Raw genomic sequence first — 25000 nt, forward strand, 5'->3', positions numbered from 1 at the left:
TTCGTGTGGATGACGTAGTCTACCTCCACGACCCGACATTCTTCTAACTCAGCATTCTTTGTCCACAGCCCTGAAGAAGGAGCCACCCTAACCCCTAGTGCATCTGCCCAGCCTCTCGCAGCCTCCCTGTCACCAGTCAACCCATCTTCAGGAGGCGGAGGAGGAGGAGGAGGAGGGAATCTCGGAAGAGGAGGAGGAGGAGGAGGTGGTGTAAGAGCCCGAGGTCGAGGACGGGGTCATCACCGAAGTGAAAGACCTTCCGTATCTTCTATAAACTCGACGACGCCTTCGGCGGACGAGAGTGATTCGGGGTTTCACGGTTTCCGGCCCCGACGCTATCGATCCCCTGACGGGAGGTCCCTGGATGAGGTGGGTACCCAGGTGCTTGAGGGGAGCCCCAGGAATCATGGGTGAATTCTCTTTTGCCCCATGGATATGTCTTGCTTTCCCAAAAGGATTTAGTGGAGTGTGTATGTTGGACTGGTATCGTGTGAGTGTGATGTCTAAATAAGACAACAGGCAAACCCGACAGGGCTCAAATATGCATAGTATCAAGCCTTACTAAGAGCACTCATTTTTTGCCCAATGGGGTATTGGCTGAAGAGTAATGCCTGTTGAGTACGGAAGAGAAACCGCAAAAGATAAGAGTGAATGGAGAATGATTGTCATTAGATAAGGAAATGACGTGGCCTGAAGGAATGTTCTTCACATCTTTTCCGTAAATTCCTTGAGTGGATGAGAGGGGGTGGTCGGTGCCCTGTAATGAAGCGATGTGGATAAACCAGCTCTAGTTGTCGGGTCTTGCTGTGCAGATGTTGTGTCCTGCTGCATTACCTTTGATCCGAGCAGTGTGGCAGGTTATGGGGATGACCCTTCATCCACGAGGTGCTAAGATGGGCGAGAGACAACGAACGGGTTTTGGGTGTGTGTGGTAATGGGTCTTTTTTTTTTTTTTTTTTTTTTTTCTTATACTCGATCAACCCCTTATAAAGTGTATGACAGGATTGATAGAGTGCCGTTGTGGAGTGCATTACGAATGTATGAAAAGAAAATCTACTGAAGGCAGTCACTAGTTTTAACATAAGCAGTAGGTCATGTGTTAGGGTCGGAAATGGAGAGGGTGGTTTGAGGTATTTGTGGGGCTATGTGATGACACCATGGTTGTTTAACATACATATGGATGGGGTAGTAAGGAAGGTGAACGCGAGTGTTGGTAGACAGGGATAGAGAGACGTGGGAGGTGAGCTAGTTTTTGTTTGCAGATAACAATACACTTATGACTAATTTTAAAAGAGACTGAAACAGTAAGTGACTGAGTTTGGAAGATTGCGCAAATGAAGAAATCGTAGATATGGGGGAGTGATGATGGCGGCAGGTTGAATGTAGGAGAGTTTATTGCATTATAAATGTATGGTTTACATTTTATACTTGAAGACTAATGTGACATTTTTTCGTTCGCAGGCAAGTGACATTTCCCGTTCCCAAGTGGACCGCCTCGACACATCGTGTGATTCTTGGGCCAACATCGGTGACGCCCGTCAACCTTTGTACGCCAACGCACCTCCTAAACCAAGGCGTCTCAATTCCTCTCGAGATCAGAGCTCCTCCCCCGAAGCGTCACCTGAACGGGAGGACAGAACGCACCGCCTTTACACAGACAAGGGTGGGGGGACGCCAGGCAGTGACGTAGGCAGGAGTCCATCTGCGAACGAGGGAGCAACATCACAGCACCCGACACTGTCCAGCACTGAACGACGGACACCAGACGCCTACGGCGCTACTAGTACTGGAGGCCCCCGCGGTGACTACGAAGACGTTTACGGAGGCAGTAACGCATCTGAGACATCACAGCCTAGTCCGAGTCGTCGTCCAGACTCGTACGCCTCCAGCAGAAGCACAGGAACAAAGCTCTCCGACGAGCTGCAGCTGGATGCCGCCCCACCGCAGCAAGACGTGGATTCCCGTCTTGTCGCGGCGGTGCGGCAGCAACATCACACCCACCACGGTCGAGATTCCCTCCCATCTCGTGGGTCTCAGCACCACCGGTCTAGTGCACCTCCACGACCCCATTCTGCAGACTTCCTTGAATACGACCGTAAGCACGGAGGATCCTCTGACATGTGGTCTCAACGACGAGGAAGCGGTGGAGACCTTCTCACATCATCTAATCTCATCCACAACCGGAGTAAGTCACCCGGTCACGATCTGGACTACTGGTCTGAAGAGAATTATGCGAACAAGATGCGTCAGTCGTCCTTCTACCAGTCTCATACTCATATACAGAGTCGGTCACGCTCTACTCCTCAGGGATACCATCCCCAAGGGCACCACCATCTTCCTCAGCGAGTTCCTCCTGCAGGAGCTGCGGCACCAGATATCTGCACATCACCTCAAGGAGCGGCACGACGCCCAGAAGACCTTAATGTGTCTCCTTGGGTAGGTCCCTCATCAGGGGCCAGCAGCAGTGGAAGGGCTGCTCCTCCATCGAAAGGTGCAACAGTCGCCGTAGGGCGTGATGGTTCCACACAACCTCGCACGCCTCCAAACTATGAAGACACCCTCCAAAGGCATCAACAGTCATCCCCTCCCCAGCATAACACCCTCCAACGTCATCATCATCCGTCACCTCCACAGCATGGCAATAACACTCTCCAGCGACATCACCCATCCTCGTCACCGCAAACCAACACCACCAATACCCTTCAGCGGCTCCATCCATCATCACAGCATCACCACGGTGCCACCAACACCTTACAGAGGCACCATCAGTCTTCTATTCCCCAACACAATAACTCAGACACCTCAGCAGGTTTCATACGGTCTGCCTCAGCCCGTCTTCCAAGACAGCATCGACAAGAAGATGCTGTAAACACCTCATTACCTGATGAAGGACCTGAAGGTGATCCGAAAAAAGTTCAGCAGGTAGGTACAGATTGCATTGTTAACTGATAGTTTTGTGCCCATTTTCTGATTTTAAATGGTCATTATTTTCATGGATTAAAAGTGTAATGAGGAATAGATATTTGGGAATGGATGCTAAGAGGAGAATCTATGAAGGAGTGATTGTGCCAACAGCATTGCATGGAGCAGAAACATTGAACATAAGAGAGAAGGAGTTTGAATGTGTTTGAGATGAGGTGTCTTAGAAGTATGATGGGGGTTACTAGGCTAGATAGAGTGAGAAATGAGGAGGTGAGGAGGAGAACAGGGGTGGAAAGGGAGTTGGGAGATAGGGTTGATGAAAGAGTATTGGGATGGTTTGGACACATGGAAAAAATGAGTGAAGAAAGACTAGTAAAAGAGGTATGGAAGGCAGATGTGGAGGGAGTGAACATGAGGGGACGTCCTAGGATGAGATGGATGGATGGATGGGGTGAAGGGGGCTTTGGGGAAGAGGGGAATGTCTGTTGAGGAAGGACGGGAGAGGACAGAAGACGGGTGAATGGAGAATGGTTGTATATGGATGATGTTGTGATGCATGAGGTGGAATGGGTGGGGGGATGGGGGATGAGGTAGTATGTGTGAGCAAAATTTAATGCAGCCCAAAGGGATTTCTCCCTGTCTTCTCCTTTTATGCATGGGGGGATGGAGAGGAGGGGGGGTCGCCAATTTAATGAAATGGCCTTGCTGTGGATGTGCTGTGACTTGTGACACTGCCTCTGACCCATGGCAGTGGACAAGGTGCAGGGATGACCTGTCATCCAGAAGGTGCTAAGATGGGAGGAAGGGTGGAGGGGAGTGGAGTGTATTTAGGGATGGAATGGGTGGGAATGATTTTATGCCTTTTTCTTTTTGGCTACCTCCCTTGTAAAGGGGAAAAAGCCTTGATATATGTATGTATGTATCTTTTCAACTTTGGCCTTGATATACTTATGTCTGCAAGGCTCACAATTTACTTTGCACTATAATCAGCAGATTATTGTTGACAAAACAAGTTGCTATACAGAATAAAACCCTTTGATGATATGAGGTTTCCTTTATATTATTAGATCACATGGAGATAACCAGTTGAAACATATAAAAGTATTTGGTACCTTCTATGAGCTGATTTAAAGAAGCTTTAACCTTTCAGCAACAGAGGACTTTCCTCATTTGAACAAAATTATCTGATGAAAACAAGAAAACATATATAAAGATGACCACCTTCATCTTTGGGTTAATGGGATACTTGCGTCATTATCATTTGGTGCTGCTGTGTTTGCCTAAATGGGTTTCTTGCTCTCATTTGCAGAAATTATTTGTACCTAGTGAATGGGGAAGGATTGCAGAGTAGTAATAAAATTGATGAACCTCTTATACTTTTTTTACTATTGAGATCATTGGTTTCATTTGTGCTATTTTCAGAGGGAAGAATCCATGAAGAGGCTACTAGAATGGAAACAGCGAATGTTACAATCACCTTTGACAAGGAAACCTTCACCTCGACCTGATTTGAACACCTCCACTGCTTCCAACACTTCTTCATCGCACAGCACTGCAGCTGGGGTGGGAGCAAGTAACCACTTGCAGGTCAGTTTCCTTTGTTAATTTTCACAAGTTACTCCTGGTGTCCTCAAGCAAATACAAAACATCTGGAGTTTCACAAAGCTACAAGTTGTTGATATTTTTAACAAAAAGAATAATGTAGTGTGAGATAGGATAGTATAATGTTTGACTATTTTGTTAATCTTTCATAGGATTAAGGAAGTTAGTGACAGAGTTTGGGAAGGTATGCAATAGGAGAGAGTTGAAGGTAAATGTGGGTAAAAGTAAGGTGAGATATACAGCTACAAGGGTAGAGGGTGGCAGTGAGTTGGAAGTCTAAATGGAGAGAGGCTGGAGGAAGTAGATAGCTTTAGGTATTTGGGGTCACATATGATAGGAAAGGGAGGAGTGGAGGTGGAGGTAAATTGTAGATCGAGAGAAGCAAGTAAATGCCTTGTGGGACTTAAAAGTGTTATGAGAAATAGGCAACTGGGAATGGATGCAAAAAGGAGCTTGTATGAAAAGGTGATTGTGCCGATGGCGTTATATGGAGCAGAGACTTGGAATTTAAGAGAGGCTGAGAGGAAAAGTTTAAATGTGTTTGAGATGAAATGTCTGAAAAGTTTGGTAGGGGTTACTAGGTTGGATAGAGTGAGAAATGAAGAGGTGAGGAGTGCAGGAGTGGAGGAGATGACAGATAGAGCTGGTGAAAGATTACTGGGATGGTTTGGACACATGGAAAGAATGAGTATGAAAGATTGGTAAAAGAGGTGTGGAAGGCAGAGGTAAAGGGAGTGAACTTGAGGGGATGACCAAGGATGAGATGGATGGATGGGGTGAAGGGGGTGCTGAGCAAGAGGGGAATGTCTGTTGAGCAAGGAAGGGAGAAGACAAAAGATAGGGGTGAGTGGAGAATGACTGTGTATGGATGATACTGTTATGCAAAGAAGGGAGGGATGAGGGATGGGTGGGTAGGGGTGGTTATGGGTGAATGATATTTTGACACAGCCCAAAGGGATTTCTCCCTGTCTTCTCTTTTCTGCATGAGGGGACAAAGAGTGTGGGTTGCCAATTAATTGAAGTGGCCTTGCTGTGGATGTACTGTGTCTTGTTACATTGCACTTGACCCAGGGCAGATGGCGGATGCAGGGACAACCCATCATCCATGAAGAGCTGAGATGGGAGGGGTGGAGGGGGTGGTGGAAGGGAGTAAAATGGGTGGGAATAGGTAGGTGCCTCTGACTTGGCTACCTCCCTTGTAAGGAGGAAAAAGCACTTGGTATATAGATAGATAGGAAATTCTGAGAAGTGGCTGGAATAAGGATAGTTTGCCTTTTATAAGTGGTTAATTTATAGAAAAAAAATGTAATATTCAGTCCTTTATTTATTTATTATTATTATTATTATTATTATTATTATTATTATTATTATTTTTTTTTTTTTTTTTTTTTTTTTTTTTTTTTTTTTTTTTTTTTTTTTTTTTTTTTTTTTTTTTTTTAAGAAATTTTCTCTTTGGGGCTACAGGTAGCAGGATTCCTACTCCTATCTCCGTCCCCCCCCCCTTTTTTTCCACCTTGTATGACTCAAGTGGGAACTTGGTGGCAGTATTCTTTTCCCCCACCACAGGGTTAGGCAAAAAAAGAAAATTAATATTCAGAGAAATGGTACAGGACAGTAACATGGGGTGGGGGGACAGCATAACAGAGGGACAGTCACAATATCTAGCTAAAAAGAACACACACAGAGCAAAACATAATCACAAAATTAAGGTTGCCAGAAAAGTGGGATAAAAGGATGTCTTGACAGATTAAGAGGAAAAATGAGGGAGCCATTTAAGAAAAAATTCTCTTGGTATTTACAAATGAGAGGATAGATATGGTACCTGATTGCAACCTGATGTTCAGTGGGGATGAGGGAAGTAAAAACTAGCATCAGCATTAATAAGGAAGACATAATCACGTACATGGATAGACTTAAATCTATAAAATCCCCAGGCCCAGACAAAAAAAAATTGAGTGCTACAAGAGTGTAAATTTGAAGTCAGTGAGTAGTCAATGAAAGTACTTAGAAAGTCAGTTGGCAATGGTTTTGTGGCTATTTCTTGGGGGCAGGCAAATGTTGTTTTGTTTTAAAAAAGGGTGATGAATCTTCTATACACAACTACAGGTCAATCAGTTTGGCATCAGATATAGGTAAAATGCTGGAATCATTAATAGCAAATAGTTTTAGGGATCATATCAAAGGGCATAATTTGATTCGTGACTCACAGTATGTGTTCACCAAAAGTATTGTCTGTAACTAAGCTTTTATCCTTTTACACTAATGTCTACATGGCAGCAGATAACAATGATAGTTATCATGTTATCTATCTTCACTTTAGCAAAGTATTCAACAAGGTGACCCACCAGAGACTACCAAATAAAATCAAAGCCTATGGCATAGGAGTAAAAGAGGTTGAATGGATTAGAACATGAATTAGTGACAGAAAACAGTGGTACACCATTAGATTAAAAGTGTAAAATCTAATAGGGGTAGTGTTAATAGTTGAGTTCCCCAGGGCTCAGTTTTGGGTCCTTTATTATTCATTATGTATAAGGGAGGGTAGAGTACCAGAGGACTGGAGGAGTGCCTGTATAGTTCTGCTTTACAAGGGAAATGGGGACAAGTGTGATTGTAGTAGTTTCATAGGAATCAGTTTGTTGAGTGCAGTCGGGAAGGCTCATGGGAGGGTTCTAAGAGTAGAAGGGGAATGGAGGGAGTAATTGGTGAAGAACAGTGTGGGTTTGGAAAAGGTAGGGTTTGCATGGATCAGATTTTTGTGAAAAGGCTTATAACAAGGTAGACAAGAAAGCACTGTGGGAAGTTTTGTATATATATGGGATCGAGAGAAAGCTGTTAATGGCAGTCAAGAGTTTTCACACAAGTAGTAGAGCCTCTGTTAGAATTAGAAATGGAGAGAGTGAATGGTTTAAGGTAAATGTGAGATTGCATCAGGGATGTGTCATGTTGCCATGACTGTTCAATATGTACATAGATGGGGTGGTATAGGAGGTAAATGTAAGGGTAATAGGCAGGGGATTGGAAATAGTTAAAGAAAATGGAGAAAAGTGGGAAGTGAGCAAATTGCTGTTTGCTGAGGACACTGCACTTGTGGCAGGGTCAAAGGGGGGATTAAGGAAGATAGTGATGGATTTTGGGAAGGTATGCAATAGGAGAAAGTTTAAAGTAACTGTGGGTAAGAGTAAGGTGACGGGATGTACAAGGGTAGATGATGGCAGCAATTTGGAAGTAAGGTTTAAAGGAGAGAGGCTGAAGGAAGTGGATAGCTATAGGTGTTTGGGGTTGTATATGTCTGGAAAGGGAGGAGTGGAGGTGGAGGTAAATTATAGAATGAGAGAAGCATGTAAGTGCCTTGGGGGATTAAAATGTAATGAGAAATAGGCATTTGGGAATGGATGCAAAGAGGAGCTTGTATAAAGGGGAGATTGTGCTGACAGCACTGTATTGGGCAAAGACATGGAATTTAATAGAGGCTGAGAGGAAAAGTTTAAATGTATTTGAAATGAAATGTCTGAGAAGTATGGTAGGGGTTACAAGGTTGGATAAAGTGAGAAACAAGGAGGTGAGGAGGAAAGTGAAGGTGGAAAAGGAGATGGCAGATACAGTTGTTGAAAGAGTATTAGGATGGTTGGACACATGGAAAGAATGAGTGAAGAAAGATTGATGAAAGAGGTGTGGATGGAGCAAACATGAGGTGACAACTGAGGATGAGATGGATGGATGGGATGAAGGGGGTGTTGAGCAAGAGGGGATGTCTTTTGACCAGGGAAGGGAGGAGGCAGGGATGAGTGGAGAATGGCTGTGTATAGATGATACTATAATGAAAGAAGGGAGTGAGTGGGGGACTGGGGATTAGAGAGTGATTATGTGTGAATGATATTTTGATGCAGCCTAAGGGGTTTCTCCCTATCTACTCTTTTTCTTCATGAAGGAACTGAGAGATGGAGTTGCTGATTAAACATAGCGGCTTTGCTGTGGAGGTGCTGTGTTTTGCTGCATTGTTTCTGACCCAGGGTAGTGGGTGGGATACAGGGATGACCTGTCACTTATGAGGAGCTAAGATGAGAGGGAAAAAAGTTTGGTGGTTGGGAATGGGATGGGTGTGAATAAAATGGGTGGGATTGGGTATATGTCTTTTGACTTTGGCTACCTCCCTGATAAGTGGGAAGAAGCCTTTGGTATATAAATAGGTGTATACTAATAACTGGGACACTGAGATTAATGGTGATGTTAGTATGTTTGTGGATGACACTAAAGTAGGACGCCATATTAGGTTCAGGGAAAATGCTGAGATACTGCAGGAAGATCTTGATAAATTGTTTACATGATTGGTGAAATGACAAATGGACTTCAATATCTCAAAGGGCAGTGTGGTTAATGCAGTTTACACAACCCAGCAAATCCATATATCTTAGATAACACCATATAAGGGAAACAGAATGTGAAAAGGACATGGTAGTGTTAATGAGTCCTTAACTTAAATCCAAGAAATAGTGCATTAGTTTCAGTAATAGGGCTAACAGGGTATTGAGATTTATTGCTAGGATGATTACAAACAAAAGTGCAGATGTAGTTATTAAATTCTATCTAGCAATAGACCCATCCTTGACTATACAGCAAAGTTTTGATCCCCAAACTATAGAATGGATATCAATTCACTAGAATCAGCACTGAGGAGAATGACCAAAATGATACAAAGTCTTAGAATTTTACCTTACAAAGACAGGCTTTGGCACCTTTATTTACATTCTGGTAAGATGAAGAGTGCAGGATGATCTAATAGAGATATTCAAATGGGTCAAGGGCTTTAACAAGGGTAATGCAGGCAAGGTCATCTTATTAAGACAGCAGGGTAGGAGTTGTAGAAGTGATTCACCATGGTCTTGGATCACATGTTGGACTCATGATTGTGGATTTAGTTTGGATGAATTTAGGTTTAAGAAGGGAATAGGTAATTACTGGTTTAACAACAGAGTGGTTAATGATTGGAATAGACTTAGTAACCATGTAATGAACATTGAAACTATTGGTTGTTTTAAAAGAAGATTAGATATCTTTATGGATGGGGGTGATAGGTGGTAATGGACATGGAACTACCTGGTGTAGGCCTTATGAACTCTTGAATTTTCCTTCATTCTCATGTTATTATGTTCTCACTGCTTACTCTTCTCTCAGTTTCTTTGGATTCCATAGTTTTGTCTATATCACAAGTCTCTACATATCTGCAGTGGTAATGGTTTCAGTATCATGTATTTATACATTTTTTCTAATGCAGTACTTTTGTTTGTAATCATAGAAGCTTGCTATCCCTAATCTCCCAGTCTAGGAAAATAGTTTGAGAGTAGCTGTGTATTGTCACAGTACTTGCCTTAAACATTTGATTGATTTATTATTCTTCCAATAGGTGGGACGTCTAGACGATGTCACAGGAGGGGACAGAGGCACCCCAGTCTCTTCGCCACTGCCCTTTGGACGTCCATACACTAGCCAAGGTCATCACCTTCCACCTGAGACCCGAGGATTGCATCAACAGAGTGGCCCTCAGATTCAAGGCCATACTGAATCCTTTGGTCAAAATATTCCCTCACAGCGCCCTATCCCTCAGGGTGGCCCAGCCAACACCAAACATCATGGCACATCCCCCTCCTCATCAACTTCTGCAGGCACAGGGGGGGGTGCTGGTGGTGACAGCTCTGGTGGCAAGAGGCGTGAGGGTCGTCGTGAAGGTTCCTCACGAAGTCGCCACATGAGTGGTGGTGAGGGGCGAAGGTCAGCATCACTACCCCGCTACCGCACCTATTCATCTGATGAGGAAGGTAAGTCTTTCTTGATTTTCTTTTTTTTCTTTTTAAAGCAGCAGTTGATGTTCATTTAGAGGAATGAGTTGTAAATGAGTTAAATTAATTATGAACCATAGGCAGATATAGAATATTTGTATATACTGTACTTTAAGATGCCAATCTGATTTTTAATGTTATGATTCATAATTCAAAGTGACTACATGGTACAACTCTGTATGAGCAGAGATTCAGAATTAGCCACCTTACTCTAATATTGTAATACAGATATGTTAGATAGAGAGATAAGGAGAATGTGTGAGGTAATCTCACAGGGAAAAGGAACTTTGGATTTATGTAATCTTGGGGTCACTCTAGGCATGAGAATGCATGGCTTGTGCATGATGGAAAGGATGTTCTTAACACTATAGTAACCATTCCAAAAAATAAACCAAGCTGTTAATGATTAATAGCTATGATATCAAATACACAGATAATATGAGAATCAGTAGCTATTTGAAGTAGTATAGCAATGTAAATGTTAGTGAACTGACCATGGTAACATTAGCAATTTAGTAAGCAATTTATTAATGTCAGCAACAGCCTTGGTAGTAATGACATTATTTATAACATAGATACTGACAGTGGTAAATATATATATATAGATATATGGGAGTTGCAACTGTCATAATGACAAAGAGATGTACTGGTATATGTAAACATTTAGCATTAACATATGTCTAGTAGTAACACTTATAATAACTGTAACTAACAAAATAAGTGCATGTGACCTAATAGTGATCAAAGACAGTAATGTGAACATATTAAGATGAGTTAACAAAGTGTACACATGCAGTGTCATGGATAAGACAGACCAATCATGTGGATTAGCAAGGATGAAAACATAAAACGTCAAAGGATTATTGTTGTGAGATTTGTGTTGTGCATGCTTTCTTTTTCGTATATGTTTGTTTGTTGGGGTACACATTTGGCTCTATACATTCATGTGAAACAAGGAAAATTATATCAGAGCTGTGCTAAACTGCATTTTTGGTGTCCCACCTTGTTTTATATTGTGCCATTTATGTTGGCATTTGGCATTTACAGTTTGAAGTGCTTTATCAGTATGGGTTATTATTGATACATACATACATACATATACCAAAGGCTTTTTGCCCCTTACACGGGGGGTGGTAGCCAAAAAGGAAAAGGCATAGAAATCACTCCCACCCATTTCATTTCCTATATATTCCACTCCCTTCCACCCTCCTCCCTCCCTCCTATCTTGGCACCTCCTGGATGACAGGTCATCCCTGCATCCCGTCCACTGCCCTGGGTCAGAAGCAGTGTCGCAAGACACAGCACATCCACAGCAAGGCCGCTTCATAAATTCGGCGACTCCCCCTCTCCTTCCCCTCATACAGAAAAAGAGAAGACGGGGAGAAATCCCTTTGAGCTGCGTCAAATTATCTCTCATACATACTTCCTCACCCCCCATCCCCCACCCACTCCCCCTCATGCATCACAGCCTCATCTATACACAACCCTTCTCCATTCACCCCTATCTTCTGTCCTCTCCCATCCTTCCTCTACAGACATTCCTCTCTTTTGTAAAGCCCCTTTCACCCCATCCATCAATCTCATCCTAGGACTCCCCCTCATATTCACTCCTTCCACCTCCGCCTTCCACACTTCTTTTACTATTCTTTCTTCACTCATTCTTTCCATGTATCCAAACCATCCTAATACTCTTTCATCAACCCTATCTCCCAGTTCCCTTTCCACCCCTGTTCTCCTCCTCACCCCCTCATTTCTCACTCTATCTAGCCTAGTAACCCCTACCATACTTCTCAGACATTTCATCTCAAACACATTCAAACTCCTTCTCTCTTCCTCTCTCATGTTCCATGTTTTTGCCCCGTACATTGATAACTTATGAAAAGGCATTGATGGCCATTCTCAAAAATTGCCCTGTTTTGCATTAATTGTTACAAATCACATTGCAGTCTATGTATGTACCAAGGGGTTTATTCCCTCTCATAAGGGAGACACCCAACTTATTATTATTATTATTATTATTATTATTATTATTATTATTATTATTATTATTATTATTATTATTATTATTATTATTATTATTATTATTATTATTATTATTATTATTATTATTATTATCATCATTATTATTGTTATTATTATTTTATTTATTTATTTATCTTTTTTTTTTTTTCTTTTTTTTTTTCTTTTTTTTTTCTTTGTGCATGAAGGATCATTCCTGTCCCCAACCCACTGCCCAAGTCAGAAGCAATACAGGAGGACACAATACATTCATAGCAGGGCCAGGCACTTCATTTACATGGCAACCCTCTCTTTTCATCCTCTCATATGAAAATAGAAAAGATGAGGAGAAATCCCTTTAGGTTGTATCAATTTATAGTCCATTCATAACCATTTTCCACTCATCATACACACACACACACACACACCTCTCATGGCGCTGTGGTTAGAGCTCTGGCCTGCCACTACGGAGGTCCGGGTTCGACTCTCGCCCGGGGCTGAAATAATATCAGTATCGCAGCGCTGAGGGGTGTTACTCCAACTCTCGTGGGCGAGGAGTTGGGGGTGTGTGTGTGTGCAAGGTCATAGCATTACCCATAGATCGGACGTACGAGCTCTGAGCTCTCTTCCAGGAGGGAAATAGCTGTCGATCACGAGTCTAACACGTGCTCCAAAGACCAAGTGAATACACTGCTTAAATGGATGGAAAACTTTTTGCAAGAAAGAAAAATGAGAGTAGTGATAAGAGACAAACACTCAAAATGGGATGAAGTAATAAGCGGTGTTCCACAAGGAACAGTTCTGGCCCCAATAATGTTTGCTATATATATTAATGATATGGATGACGGAATTGAAAGTTATATGAGCTTCTTTGCAGATGATGCAAAACTGTTAAAAAAAGTGAACACGGAAGAAGATTGTGAGTCACTGCAGAGTGATCTAAATAAAGTATAGGAATGGAGTAGGAAGTGGGAGATAGAGTTCAACACTAAAAAGTGTAGTATAATGGAATTTGGAAAAAGCAAAAACAGAATAACAGGAGCATATAAATTGGGAGAAGAAGGAATAAAAAAAGTAGAAAATGAGAAGGACCTGGGAGTCATTGTTATGAATAATATGTCACCTGAGAAACATATAAATAAGATTTTTGGAGAAACTTATAATTTAATAAGAACAATCAAAGTGGCATTTACATACCTGGATGAAGAAATGGTGAAGAAAATTCTAATCACTCTGATAAGACCAAGATTGGAATATGCAGCAACGATATGGTCACCAAGTACAAAAAAATGTATAAAAAAAACTTGAAAGAATACAAAGAGCAATTACAAAATTGGCACCAACACTCAAAACTATCATATGAAGAGAGACTAGCAAAATTTGAACTACAGACACTAGAACAAAGAAGAGAGAGAGGAGATTTGATAGCTATTTACAGAATCATGAAAGGCATAGAAATTATTGATAGAGAGAATCTGATAAAATGGGATGATAGAAATACAAGAGGACACGGAAAGAAAATCAAGAAAGACAACTATAGAAGAGATCTGAAAAAGAACAGCTTTCCTCACAGAGTAATAGACAGTTGGAACAAGTTAGATGAGAAAGTAGTGTGTGCAAAAACAATACATAAATTTAAAAATAGTTTAGATAAAATGAGATATGAAGACGGGACACCACGAGCATAGCTCCCCTTCCCGTAAAATACAACTAGGTAAATACAACTAGGTAAATACATGTGCACATACTCTTTCCCTCTCCCTCTCTCTCTCTCTCTCTCTCTCTCTCTCTCTCTCTCTCTCTCTCTCTCTCTCTCTCTCTCTCTCTCTCTCTCTCTCTCTCTCTCTCTCTCTCTCTCTTTCTCCCCCTCTCCCTCCTCCTCCCCCTCTCCCTCCTCCTCCCCCTCTCCCTCCTCCTCCCCCTCTCCCTCCTCCTCCCCCTCTCCCTCCTCCTCCCCCTCTCCCTCCTCCTCCCCCTCTCCCTCCTCCTCCCCCTCTCCCTCCTCCTCCCCCTCTCCCTCCTCCTCCCCCTCTCCCTCCTCCTCCCCCTCTCCCTCCTCCTCCTCCCCCTCTCCCTCCTCCTCCCCCTCTCCCTCCTCCTCCCCCTCTCCCTCCTCCTCCCCCTCTCCCTCCTCCTCCCCCTCTCCCTCCTCCTCCATCTCCCCTTTCTCTTCTCCTCTCCCTCTCCCTCTTCCTCACCCTCTCCCTCCTCCTCACCCTCTCCCTCCTCCTCCCCCTCTCCCTTTCTCTCCTCTCCCTCTCCCTCCCCCTTTCCCTCTCCTTTTCCCTCCTCCTCCCCCTCCCCTTCCTCTCCCCTTCCCCTCCCCCTCCCCCTTTCCCTCTCCTTCTCTCCCCTTTCTCCCTTCTCTCTCTCCCTTCTCTCTCCCTTCTCTCTCTCTCCTCTATCTCTCTCCTCTCTCTCTCTCCCCTCTCTCTCTCCCCTCTCTCTCTCCTCTCTCTCTCTCTCTCTCTCTCTCTCTCTCTCTCTCTCTCTCTCTCTCTCTCTCTCTCTCTCTCTCTCTCTCTCTCAAAAGACGGCACCTCCACAGCAGGGCAGGCATGACAGTTGGAACGAGTTTAACCTCAGTCTTTCATTGTATGGCAACCACCAACCCCCCTTATTCATATAAGACATTTATGGAACAGACAAGGACCTCCATTCAAACATCATTTCCTCATCCATCTATAAATGTTCTTCATTCACTCCTATCTATTGGACTCTCTCATCCTTGCTTAACAGATATTCCTCTTGCATCCAGTGCCCCATGCATCCCATCCATCTAACTCATTTTTGGTCTTCCCTTCAAGTTTACTCCATCCAATTGTGCTTTCCACAATCTTTTAGCTAGTAATTTTTTCATCATCCTCTCTATATACCAAAACCATTTCAGTACTTGGATCTGTCCTGTCTTTCAGCTCTCTATTCCCTTTTCTACCTCAATTCCACATTTTTCACTGTATCCATTCTTCATGGTGGGGTACAGAGGCTACATGTCCCTCATTGGGCCTCAGTGGAGATCCATCTCAACTGCATCAATAACGGATAGAATAACTTCAAGCATTCAGTACATGTGCTATACTACTTAAACACCTCACCTCATATATGTTTAGGCTCTTACTTTCTGCCTCCTTTAAATTTCACATCTCTCTTCTATACTGTGGCATACGCACAATTACTCCCTCATACAATCATCTCTTTGTGTTCATTCCCACACCTGTTTATCATAATACATTTCATTCTCCTCAAACATTTACTTGCTTCTCTGATGCTATAATTCATATCCACATGTGATCCAAAATACTTAGAGTTCTCCACTTTCTCCAGGCTCTCACCCTTTAGAATTATCTCCAACCCACAACTATTATCACTTCTTGTAAATCTCATCACCTTACTTTTGCCCACATTTGTTTTCAATGTTATCCTTTCATACACCCTCCCAGCCTCTGCCACCATTTGCCTTAATATATTCTATGACTAATCTACGTGCATGGTGTCATCAGCAAACAACTAACTCACCTCCCAGTTCCCTCCAATCTCACTCTGATTTGCTCCTTTATATTTTCCTCCCTCACCACCTTATCCATATATATATGTTAAATAGCCATGATGATATTACAGAACCCTGATACAGCCTCACTTTCACTTCAGGCCACTCACTCTCTCCATCTTCAGCCCTCAACTGCTTCAATAATGGATGGAATAACTTCAAACATTCATTACACATACTCTTGATTGCCCTCAAGAGACCCCCTATATCATATATCTGTAACACACTCTTTTCTGTCAGTCCTGTCATACATACATACATACATATACCAAGGCTTTTTCCCCTTTACAAGGGAGGTAGCCAAAAAGAAAAGGGCATAAAAACCATTCCCACCCATTCCATCCCTAAATACACTCCACTCCCCTCCACCCTCCCTCTTATCTTGGCACCTCCTGGATGATGGGTCATCCCTGCACCTTGTCCACTGCCCTGGGTCAGAAGCAGTGTCACAAGACACAGCAAGGCTGCTTCATTAAATCAGCAACCCCCCCTCTCCATCCCCCCATGCAGAAAAGAAGATGGGGAGAAATCCCTTTGGGCTGGGTCAAATTTTTCTCACACATACTACCTCACCCCCCATCCCCCCACCCATTCCACCTCATGCATCACAACATCATCCATATACAATCATTCTCCATTCACCCCTGTCGTCTGTCCTCTCCTGTCCTTCCTCAACAGACATTCCCCTCTTCCCCAAAGCCCCTTTCACCCCATCCATCAATCTCATCCTAGGATGCCCCCTCATGTTCACTCCCCCCACATCTGCCTTCCATACCTCTTTTACTAGTCTTTCTTCACTCATTCTTTCCATGTGTCCAAACCATCCCAATACTCTTTCATCAACCCTATCTCCCAACTCCCTTACCACCCTTGTTCTCCTCCTCACCTCCTCATTTCTCACTCTATCCAGCCTAGTAACCCCCATCATACTTCTCAGACACCTCATCTCAAACACATTCAAACTCCTTCTCTCTTCCTCTTTTATGTTCCAAGTTTCTGCTCCATACAGTGCTGTTGGCACAATCACTGTCATAAACCGTCAAATTCATGAAAACCCCAAAAACATCTTTTCCCTTTGGCAAAAATCTCTTATATTTCTGTCTTTTTACAAAAATTTGATCTACTTATGCTCTTCCTCTCTTTACCCCATACTGCTCTTTCCCAATTACTTGCTCAATCTCTTCCTAACCTCTTAAATAATACCCTTCATTATGATCTACCAACTATATTCAGCAAACTGATCCACTTTTCATTCCATCCAGATATTCAATTGACACAATTACTCTATAATTCATTTCCACATCCACTTCATCATTTATTGGAACATTTTACCCCAGATACTTAAAAAAAAGTCTAGCTTATTAGGCTTCATCCTTCACACTCACATTCAGCTTCTCATCATCATTCCTTGTACAGTTCATCACTTTACTTTTATCCACATTTACTCTAACTCTTTTTTTTTGTCACATACTTTTCCAAACTCGGACACCAACTGCCTCAGTTTTTTCATAGAATCAGTCACAAGTGCAGTGTTATCTGCAAATAACAACTGATTCACTTCCCATGTCCTTCCATTCTCACCCCTTCCAAACTTCTAACTAGCACTCCTGCATTTACTTCCCCAATCACCTCATATAAATACATGTTGAATAAACATAATAACAACACACAGTCCTGACACAGCTTCACATTCACCTCAAGACCATCCACTCTCTCCAATTTTGGCCCTCACTCATACTCTACTACTAATGTAAAATATTTTGACCATCTTCAACAGACTCCCAACAATTCCATATGCTGTATTTGTAACATGGTCCACAAAGCTCTGTCAACTCTATCATACACCTTCCCTAAGGCCATGAAAGTCCAAAAAGATACCACCTTTTATTTCTCTCAATAAATGCACATTCATACATCTTAGTGACTGCATTCAAAAGAGTGATCCCTCTAAAACTAGTACACTCTACTTGTCTCACTTTCCCTTGTATAACATGATTAAACATGCACTTCTTCAATCTACCTGGACATGTTTTTTTCCAGACATATTTTGAACAATCTGACCAGTCACTCCTCTATTACTACTCTTCCCTTTGTTAGATATGCCACTTGACACCCATCAAATCCAGCAAGAAAATAAAAGTAAGTAGCGTGGATGACAAAAGAGAAAAAGGAGGGATATGTAGGAACCAAGTGGAGGAGTTTTTTTTTTGTTGCTGAGTGCAATGGAAGAATGTAACATGCAAAGTATGGGTGCGAAAGACAAGAGAAAAAGAGTGGAATTCAGTGATGCAACTATTGATAAATGAAGGGAGAATATCAGAGGTAGTGTAAACAGAATGAGGATGACATATAATATTGAAAACATACATAAGATTTGGAAAGTAATGAGAGAAGGAAACAAATAAAAACCGAGCTGAGGAAAAAGATTGAGGTCCTGTAAAGAAAATTAAAATTAATTCTAATAGGAAAGAAGGTGATGAGTGTTCGCCTCACCTTTCTTTGTGGACTGGTATTCAATCCCAGTTTCTATGCAGTTACTGTCATTGTTGTGGTAAGATCATCACACAAATACAAAATATTGATGCCACAATCATCAGTGTGGTCAACATCAATCCTGCTTTGTGAATGCCAAAGATTTGGGTCAATCCCTTACAACTGCAGGATAATGTCGTTTATCCTGGCTACCCAAGCACAGGGACCAGAGATGATTTTCTGCATGTGGTGTTCCTGCAGGATTGCCTCCTGTCTCTAAATCTGAGAAATGGATATTAATCCACTAGAATTAGTACTGAGGAGAATGACCAAGAAGGTACAAGGGATTAGAAATTTACCTTATGAAGACAACCTTAAGCACCTTGACTTACACTCTAGAAAAACAAAGAGTGCAGGATGATCCAATAGCGGTGTTCAAGTGAGTCAAGGGTTTTAACAAGGGTGATACAGGCAAAGTCGTCATATTAAGGCAGCTAAGTAGGACTCTTACTGATGATATTAAATTGGACAAATTTAAGTTTAAGAATTTTTTTTCTTTTTCTCCAATAGTGGTTAATGAAAGGAATATACTTAGTACCATGGAGTGAGCACTAGAACTATCGGTTGTTTTAAGAGAAGATGAGATAACTTTATGGATAGAGATGATAGGTGGTAATGGGCATGGAACTGCCTAGTGTAGGCCTTATGGTCTCATGCAGTCTCCATTATTATGTTCTTATGTAAATCTTATCGACACCCTTTGCCTCCACTGGAGGTGCTTGAGACTGATACTCGGTCCCTATAAGCTTCGACTTTTTCCCAATATTGTTACTGGAAAGCTGAGAACGGTGATCGGTCCCCTACTTCTAGCTGTTCCACACTCACACAACACAGATAACAGTCCAGCGTTTCTTTCGAGAAAGATCTTAGGAAGAACCTGGTTCCATGGGTTTCCGATCAAAGAACCTTGAGTGAACAGTTAATTAGCTTTGGAACACAAGGAACACAGAGGTTTCAGCCACAGAAAAAGTGCCCTTAGGCGTAAGCGCCCTATTCTAATACATAAAGCGTGGGTCCGTGGTTCATGAGGGTTAGTAGTTGGGATACAAAAATGATGGTAGCACTGTAGTGATATAGTGATCTAAACAAAGTTTTGGTACTGTAAAAATGGATCTTTAACCTTTGCATTGGATGGTCTGACATCAGATTTGTTAGCTAAGTGAAGCAAAAGACAGCAGTATTTATTGTATATGTGATAGATGTTTGGTCGTTTTAGTGTTGTTGGTGAAATTGGTCATATGTTCTTGAAACATCTTCAGTCGTTTTGTTAAGTCAGAGATGAAAATATATTTTTATCTTCTACCGAAATATATATGGTGATGGTGATGGCAAAAGTAATACGACTACTCTATTATTATTCATCCATTTTGGTATTGGTATAGATATTGGTATTGACCTAGAATGTTCCAAAGGTGATGGTAGACTTGCTTCATTGCGCATGTGGGGGAATTCTGTAGAAGGCGCAATTGGTGATGCCTTGTTGGTGCCATGCATGACTGACTCCGCAGTGAATCCTGAAACTACGGCGGGTACATAGTCTAAGACCGCTCTACCCGTCTGTAGTGCCAAGACAACTGTGTGAGGGTAACTCCTATACCGTTGGGTTCTGTCCTACTAACCAAGCTTGATACTAACGGTACTCCTAACGGAATTTCTTACTCCCGAAGCTCCTACTTGTCCCTAAAGAGGAATCATGTTACAAACGCTGCTTACGTGGTGACTACTAATGGTGATTCTAACTACTACTACTACACTACTGCTACCTCTACTACTAACGCGGCTATACTAACGCATGAGAACACGGTCTGTGATCGCATACACTCTGACATTCCATCATGCCGCAGATGTCCAGGATGGGCGCGAGACGAGGAAACGCGTACGCAGAAACTCCCGCCGAAGTCATGAAGGCGGAAAACGTTCCTCTCGGGGCGAGGGAGGTAGCCACTCGTCTTCTTCCTCAGGACCCAGTCGAACGCCCGTCCACTCTGAGGATCATGCCTCTTATGTGGATTCCCAAGGACAGCCGGTCACTTGGCAGAACATGACGACACTTCCGGGTTCGGAGAGCCCTCAAAGTGGAAGAAGAGAGCTTCTGTCAGAAAACGCTGCGCCTACAAGTAACGGCTGTGTCACCCCAATCGACCAAAGTTACGATGGGAAGAATAATACAAATAATAATGAGTGCCCCAGTTCTGCAACTCCCGAGGCTACCTACATCAACACGACCATAGACTCGAGGCAGTCGTACGAACATCAATACATGAACAACCGAGCTACTCCTAGCATATGCCCAACAACAACTTCGGTCGCCAGCAATTCCCCGAGTGTTGTTGCGCCCCAGTTGACAACTCCTGGGCCCTCATCGCCAGACTATGTCAATATAAACCACATAAGTCGTGGTCGCCGCGGAGCGAATTCGCAGTGTGTTGAACCAGTGTACAAAGCTGAACCGGAGCAGGCTAACGGAGACAGGTACGCGCCGGAGAACAGTGAGCCCTTGGTGGGCAGTCCGCAAAGTTTAGTGTGCAGTCCAACCCTGTATGCGGCCAGGGACCCTTTCTATGTGTCAGACGTTCAGCTCCCTAGCAAGAGCGAGACGAGACACGTGGATCCTCCAGCAATGAACGGAGTTTCACAGCAACACGACTTCCAGGCGGGAAGCCGTCCAGAAGCCAACAAAAGTTTCTTGCATTCGATGACGCGCTCCGGAGACCCTCAGGCGCTGGTTCAGCGTCGACATCCGAGTGTGGACAGCTCTGCCGGATTTTCATCGTATGATTCCAACGCACAGCGTGCCGACAGCCCAGCGTCACATAGGTCAGTGCGCGGTCTGGATGACGTCACGTCGAAATACTCCGACAGCGGCTACGATACTCTCAGGGCTGAGGTATCGTCGCAGAAAGGAGATAGACGAGGAGAGTTTGATGTCGGGCGTCTTGAAACTTCCTCAAGTGAGACCACCATTGTCCGTCGCCGAGGTTTGGATCTCCAGGGGCGACGACCAGAGACTTGGAGTCCTGATAAGTTCGCCAAGCCGTGGTCTAGTCTGACGGAGGACTGCAGGGAAGGCGTGGACGAACGGTCGGTTAGGGAATATAGTTACGAATATGTAACACCGGAGGACCGGTTTCCATCTGACGGGGCCCTCGAAACGAACGCTATGAAGCAGTCTAATCCCGATTTGCCCTCCTTGGAGAGTCCTCGGATGGTCCAGGAAACGGCGCAGGCTGCCATGCAGAGAAGGCTTCTTATCGAGCGACTGATGACCTATACCGATGAGCAACCAAAGGATGATTCTTCTTTTTCAGAGATTATCGAGAAGGAGAAGCCCAAAGAAGATGTGCAAATGGATGGTACAAACAAGATCTCCTCGGCCCTTCAACAGCCTTTGACTCCTACCACACACGTACGAACGGCGGAAGCCTTAGTGTCCCCCTTGAAAGCTGAGTTTGCCGTGACGGAGACGACCGTTGTGACTGCTCAAGAGGCTCAAGTCAGACACTTGTCTGAATACCGTGGTCGGGAAGACTCGAACACACCGACGTCCCCACTGACAACACATGATACCTCATCCCTATATGAATACCAGAAGCTTCGGAGTCCTCAAGACATCATGGACTCGAGATTAAGTCGGACGAATATTAGAAAGTTCCTGTTCGATGAAGAACCTGCGGGGTTGGAGAGATACTCTGAGGAGTCGAAAACAGGTACTCGTGATTCACATCACTTCAACAAACCCTCGTCGATATCCGTGAAAGACATTCTCAAGAGCTTTGAGGGTCGCGAGGGAGAGTCTTTCAGTAAATCTGAAGATTACAAAGGGGACAGGAAATTTTCCGGTGACTTGGAATTTCTTCCTAATGGAAACTCCGCCCAGGTTCTCTACAGTGAGGAAGTCCTGAAGACTAAAGACAATAAACTGCCCCTCACACCGACGTCCTCTATCCTTGCTGAACTAAGAAGGTCAGCGGACGAAAAGAGGGGTGACGATGACAACACGAGGGAAGATGATGGCGAAGACGTGATCCTGCGAAACGCACCTCCTCGACCCCCGAAGAAACCCACCTTAGGTGGAGATATGGAGACTATGTCTCCAGCGTTAATGCGCCTGAGCCTGTCCGATTCTCACCATGAATCCGTCCAAGTTCATGACAGCCCAAGACGAGAAGAACCTACCGCTTCGTCATCGTCGGCGTCAGGGGTCAAGTCACCTGTGCCCCAAAGTTTTCGAGATACGCCATCAAGACTGGTTTACTCAAATGAAGGCGACACTTTAATTGGAGATCTGGATCGACCCCCTGAAGAAGCTCCCCCTCCGCCCATCGACATGGTGCATAGTCCGTCTCTCAATTCTAGCCTGTACATTGAAGAGAACTACTTACCAATGAGTCCCCCAAGGAAACCACTGGGAGCCAGCCACGGTACCTTAACGGGAAGCAGCATAAGTATAGGTGGTGTTGCACCCGCTAGTTCGAGCAGTAGTCTGAGCAGCAAGCACCGGCCTACTCCAGAACCGCCAACCAATATTGACATGTTCGGGAAAACCGAGCTGGAAGAACATACTTACATTGAAATGAGTGGTGAGTCTTCGGCCAGTTCCAAAGCATCGAGACCTGCACCGGTAGCTCCGAGACTTGATCTCAGTCGCATGATAGACCACGGTGCTACTTCACTTGAGAGTCCGCGTTATTACGAGATCGGTGACCGCGACGATCCTCAGCACTATGAGTACATTTATCGCGGTGCGTCTCACTACGAAGCGATCTATATGGAAGTGCCGCCGTCCGAAAAGGAGTCTACACAAGAATCGGTAAAACCCGAAGGTGAAAAGCCGGAAATCCCTAGTAAACCACTTGATCTGAAAGTTCCTACGAAAAAACAGACAGCTGACTCGAGTTCGACCAGTTCTGTTGTAAATAAACAGCCACAGTCCAATGCATCTTCGGACGCAGACGACGAAGCCTCTAAGGATCTGGACAGCCTCGAGGTTCCTCGCAACCCAAGGTTCAGCTTGTCGGACACCTTTAGACCAGCCTCCTACTACCTCAGCGGTGCCGAACCGTCTAGTGACCCCGACGCCCACGACTCGTCGGATTCCGATCTGGTTCCTCCCCCGCCTATTCCACTTAGCCCTCCACCAATGGACGACCTCCAGCAACCCGGCCATCGCCACGCTCATTCCTTCGACTACGAGGGACTGGAGACTCCAGAACCACCCGCACACCTCCGCCATGCTCTCAGCGCCTCGAGGTCACTTCGCATGAGCCAGGCAAGTCTTCGCGATGACCTGAACTCGTCCAGGGGAGAAGTAGGAGTAGGAGGAGGTGGGCGTGACAACAAAAAGCCTTTTGAAAGTAAAAGCGAGTCCATATCAAACGCCTCTGCTGACAAGCTAAAACGACGGCCTTTGTTCGAGGACACCCTTAATAAACTTAGCGAGGACGACTCCTATGTCCTGCGGTCAGAAGACCGGTACCCAGAGTCAGCGGCATATCCGGAGGATTATTCTTCGGGCGAGAAAAACGTGGCCCGAGAAAAGCGGAAAGCCATTCCGGCTCGCGAGGAGCCTGTCCTCCTACCAGGCGACAAACATGAAGCATCAGCACGTCCCAAGACCTACGACCTCAACACATCTTACAGGAGTAGCCTCGATTCCTCCTTTTGTTCCGGAAAGATTGAAAATCCCTATGTCAACGAGGGATTCCAACACAACGCAGGGCCGGGTCGGCACACCATGTCTAGGGAGTACATGAACATACCTGTAACTTCCAAGGGATATCCTGCCGGCCAGCAGAAGGAAACAAACACGGCGGATCCCGCAAGGGCTATTTCGCCTGACCCTTTCGCAGAAACTTCGGAATTACCAACGTATCAGAATGTTCCTCTGCCACGAACTTCGGCTGCGCGTGCCGTGACCCCGACCAAACAGCCCAGTCCACAGACCACCACTGCTGGACAGGAGCCCCTCTCGACTCCTATGGTGGACGCTTTGCGCGGTCTCCGAAGTCCTCTCATCTCAGTCAATATGTGCCATCAACGAACATCATCAGAAGTATCATCTCGGAGTCTGACGAGTCCGACGGCAAGCGTGGGGTCCGCCGCGGGAGTCGGGCACCTCCACATCCGTGGAACCTCTAATGCATCCGTCGGGAGTGAAACAAGTCCTCGATCAGCACCGTACTACTACTCGGACGTTCTTCGGGACAATGCGTCTGCCGCCGGTGGACCGTCGGATTCCATAGGGGGCTCGAGTGTTGGCAGCGGTTGTGGATCGACGCTTTCCCCTCGGCCACGGTCCTACCAACTCAATAACCAACGCGACCTGGATGTAAGCAGCAAACGACAAGATATCGGAAGGAAGGTTAATCAAATCGGCAGTAGCTGTGAAGGGGAGGACCAACAGCAGCAGCAGCGCCGGGAACGTCTTGTCCACGAACTGCAGGTGTCCATGGAGGCTCTTCAGGGAACCAAGACTCTCGCTTCCCCCGATGCACGCAACGTCTACGACGCAGACACATTGCGGAAGCTAAAGCGCCGTGCGCATACACCGGACCCTGATTTG

The 25000-nt window shown here is 44.5% G+C and overlaps 1 protein-coding gene across 13 annotated transcripts in view; it reads left to right on the forward strand.

The window, feature by feature from the left end:
- LOC143033881 (uncharacterized) overlaps positions 1 to 25000 on the forward strand; it is a 512083-nt gene that overhangs the window by 306814 nt on the left and 180269 nt on the right. For all 13 annotated transcript variants that reach the window (XR_012967201.1, XR_012967200.1, XM_076199492.1 and 10 more), the window contains 5 exons: positions 69 to 369; positions 1462 to 2922; positions 4345 to 4509; positions 9929 to 10340; positions 20283 to 25000. The exon at positions 20283 to 25000 is cut by the window's right edge and continues 1510 nt beyond it. Coding sequence is in view for 11 of the 13 variants with exons in the window: in XM_076199492.1 (XP_076055607.1) it covers positions 69 to 369; positions 1462 to 2922; positions 4345 to 4509; positions 9929 to 10340; positions 20283 to 25000 (7057 nt within the window). In the remaining 2 variants the exon portion in view is untranslated. The remainder of the gene's footprint in view (positions 1 to 68; positions 370 to 1461; positions 2923 to 4344; positions 4510 to 9928; positions 10341 to 20282) is intronic.

Source organism: Oratosquilla oratoria, chromosome 16, assembly GCF_046742065.1.
Source record: "Oratosquilla oratoria isolate Oo_2021 chromosome 16, ASM4674206v1, whole genome shotgun sequence".
Taxonomy (NCBI): Eukaryota; Metazoa; Arthropoda; class Malacostraca; order Stomatopoda; family Squillidae; genus Oratosquilla; species Oratosquilla oratoria.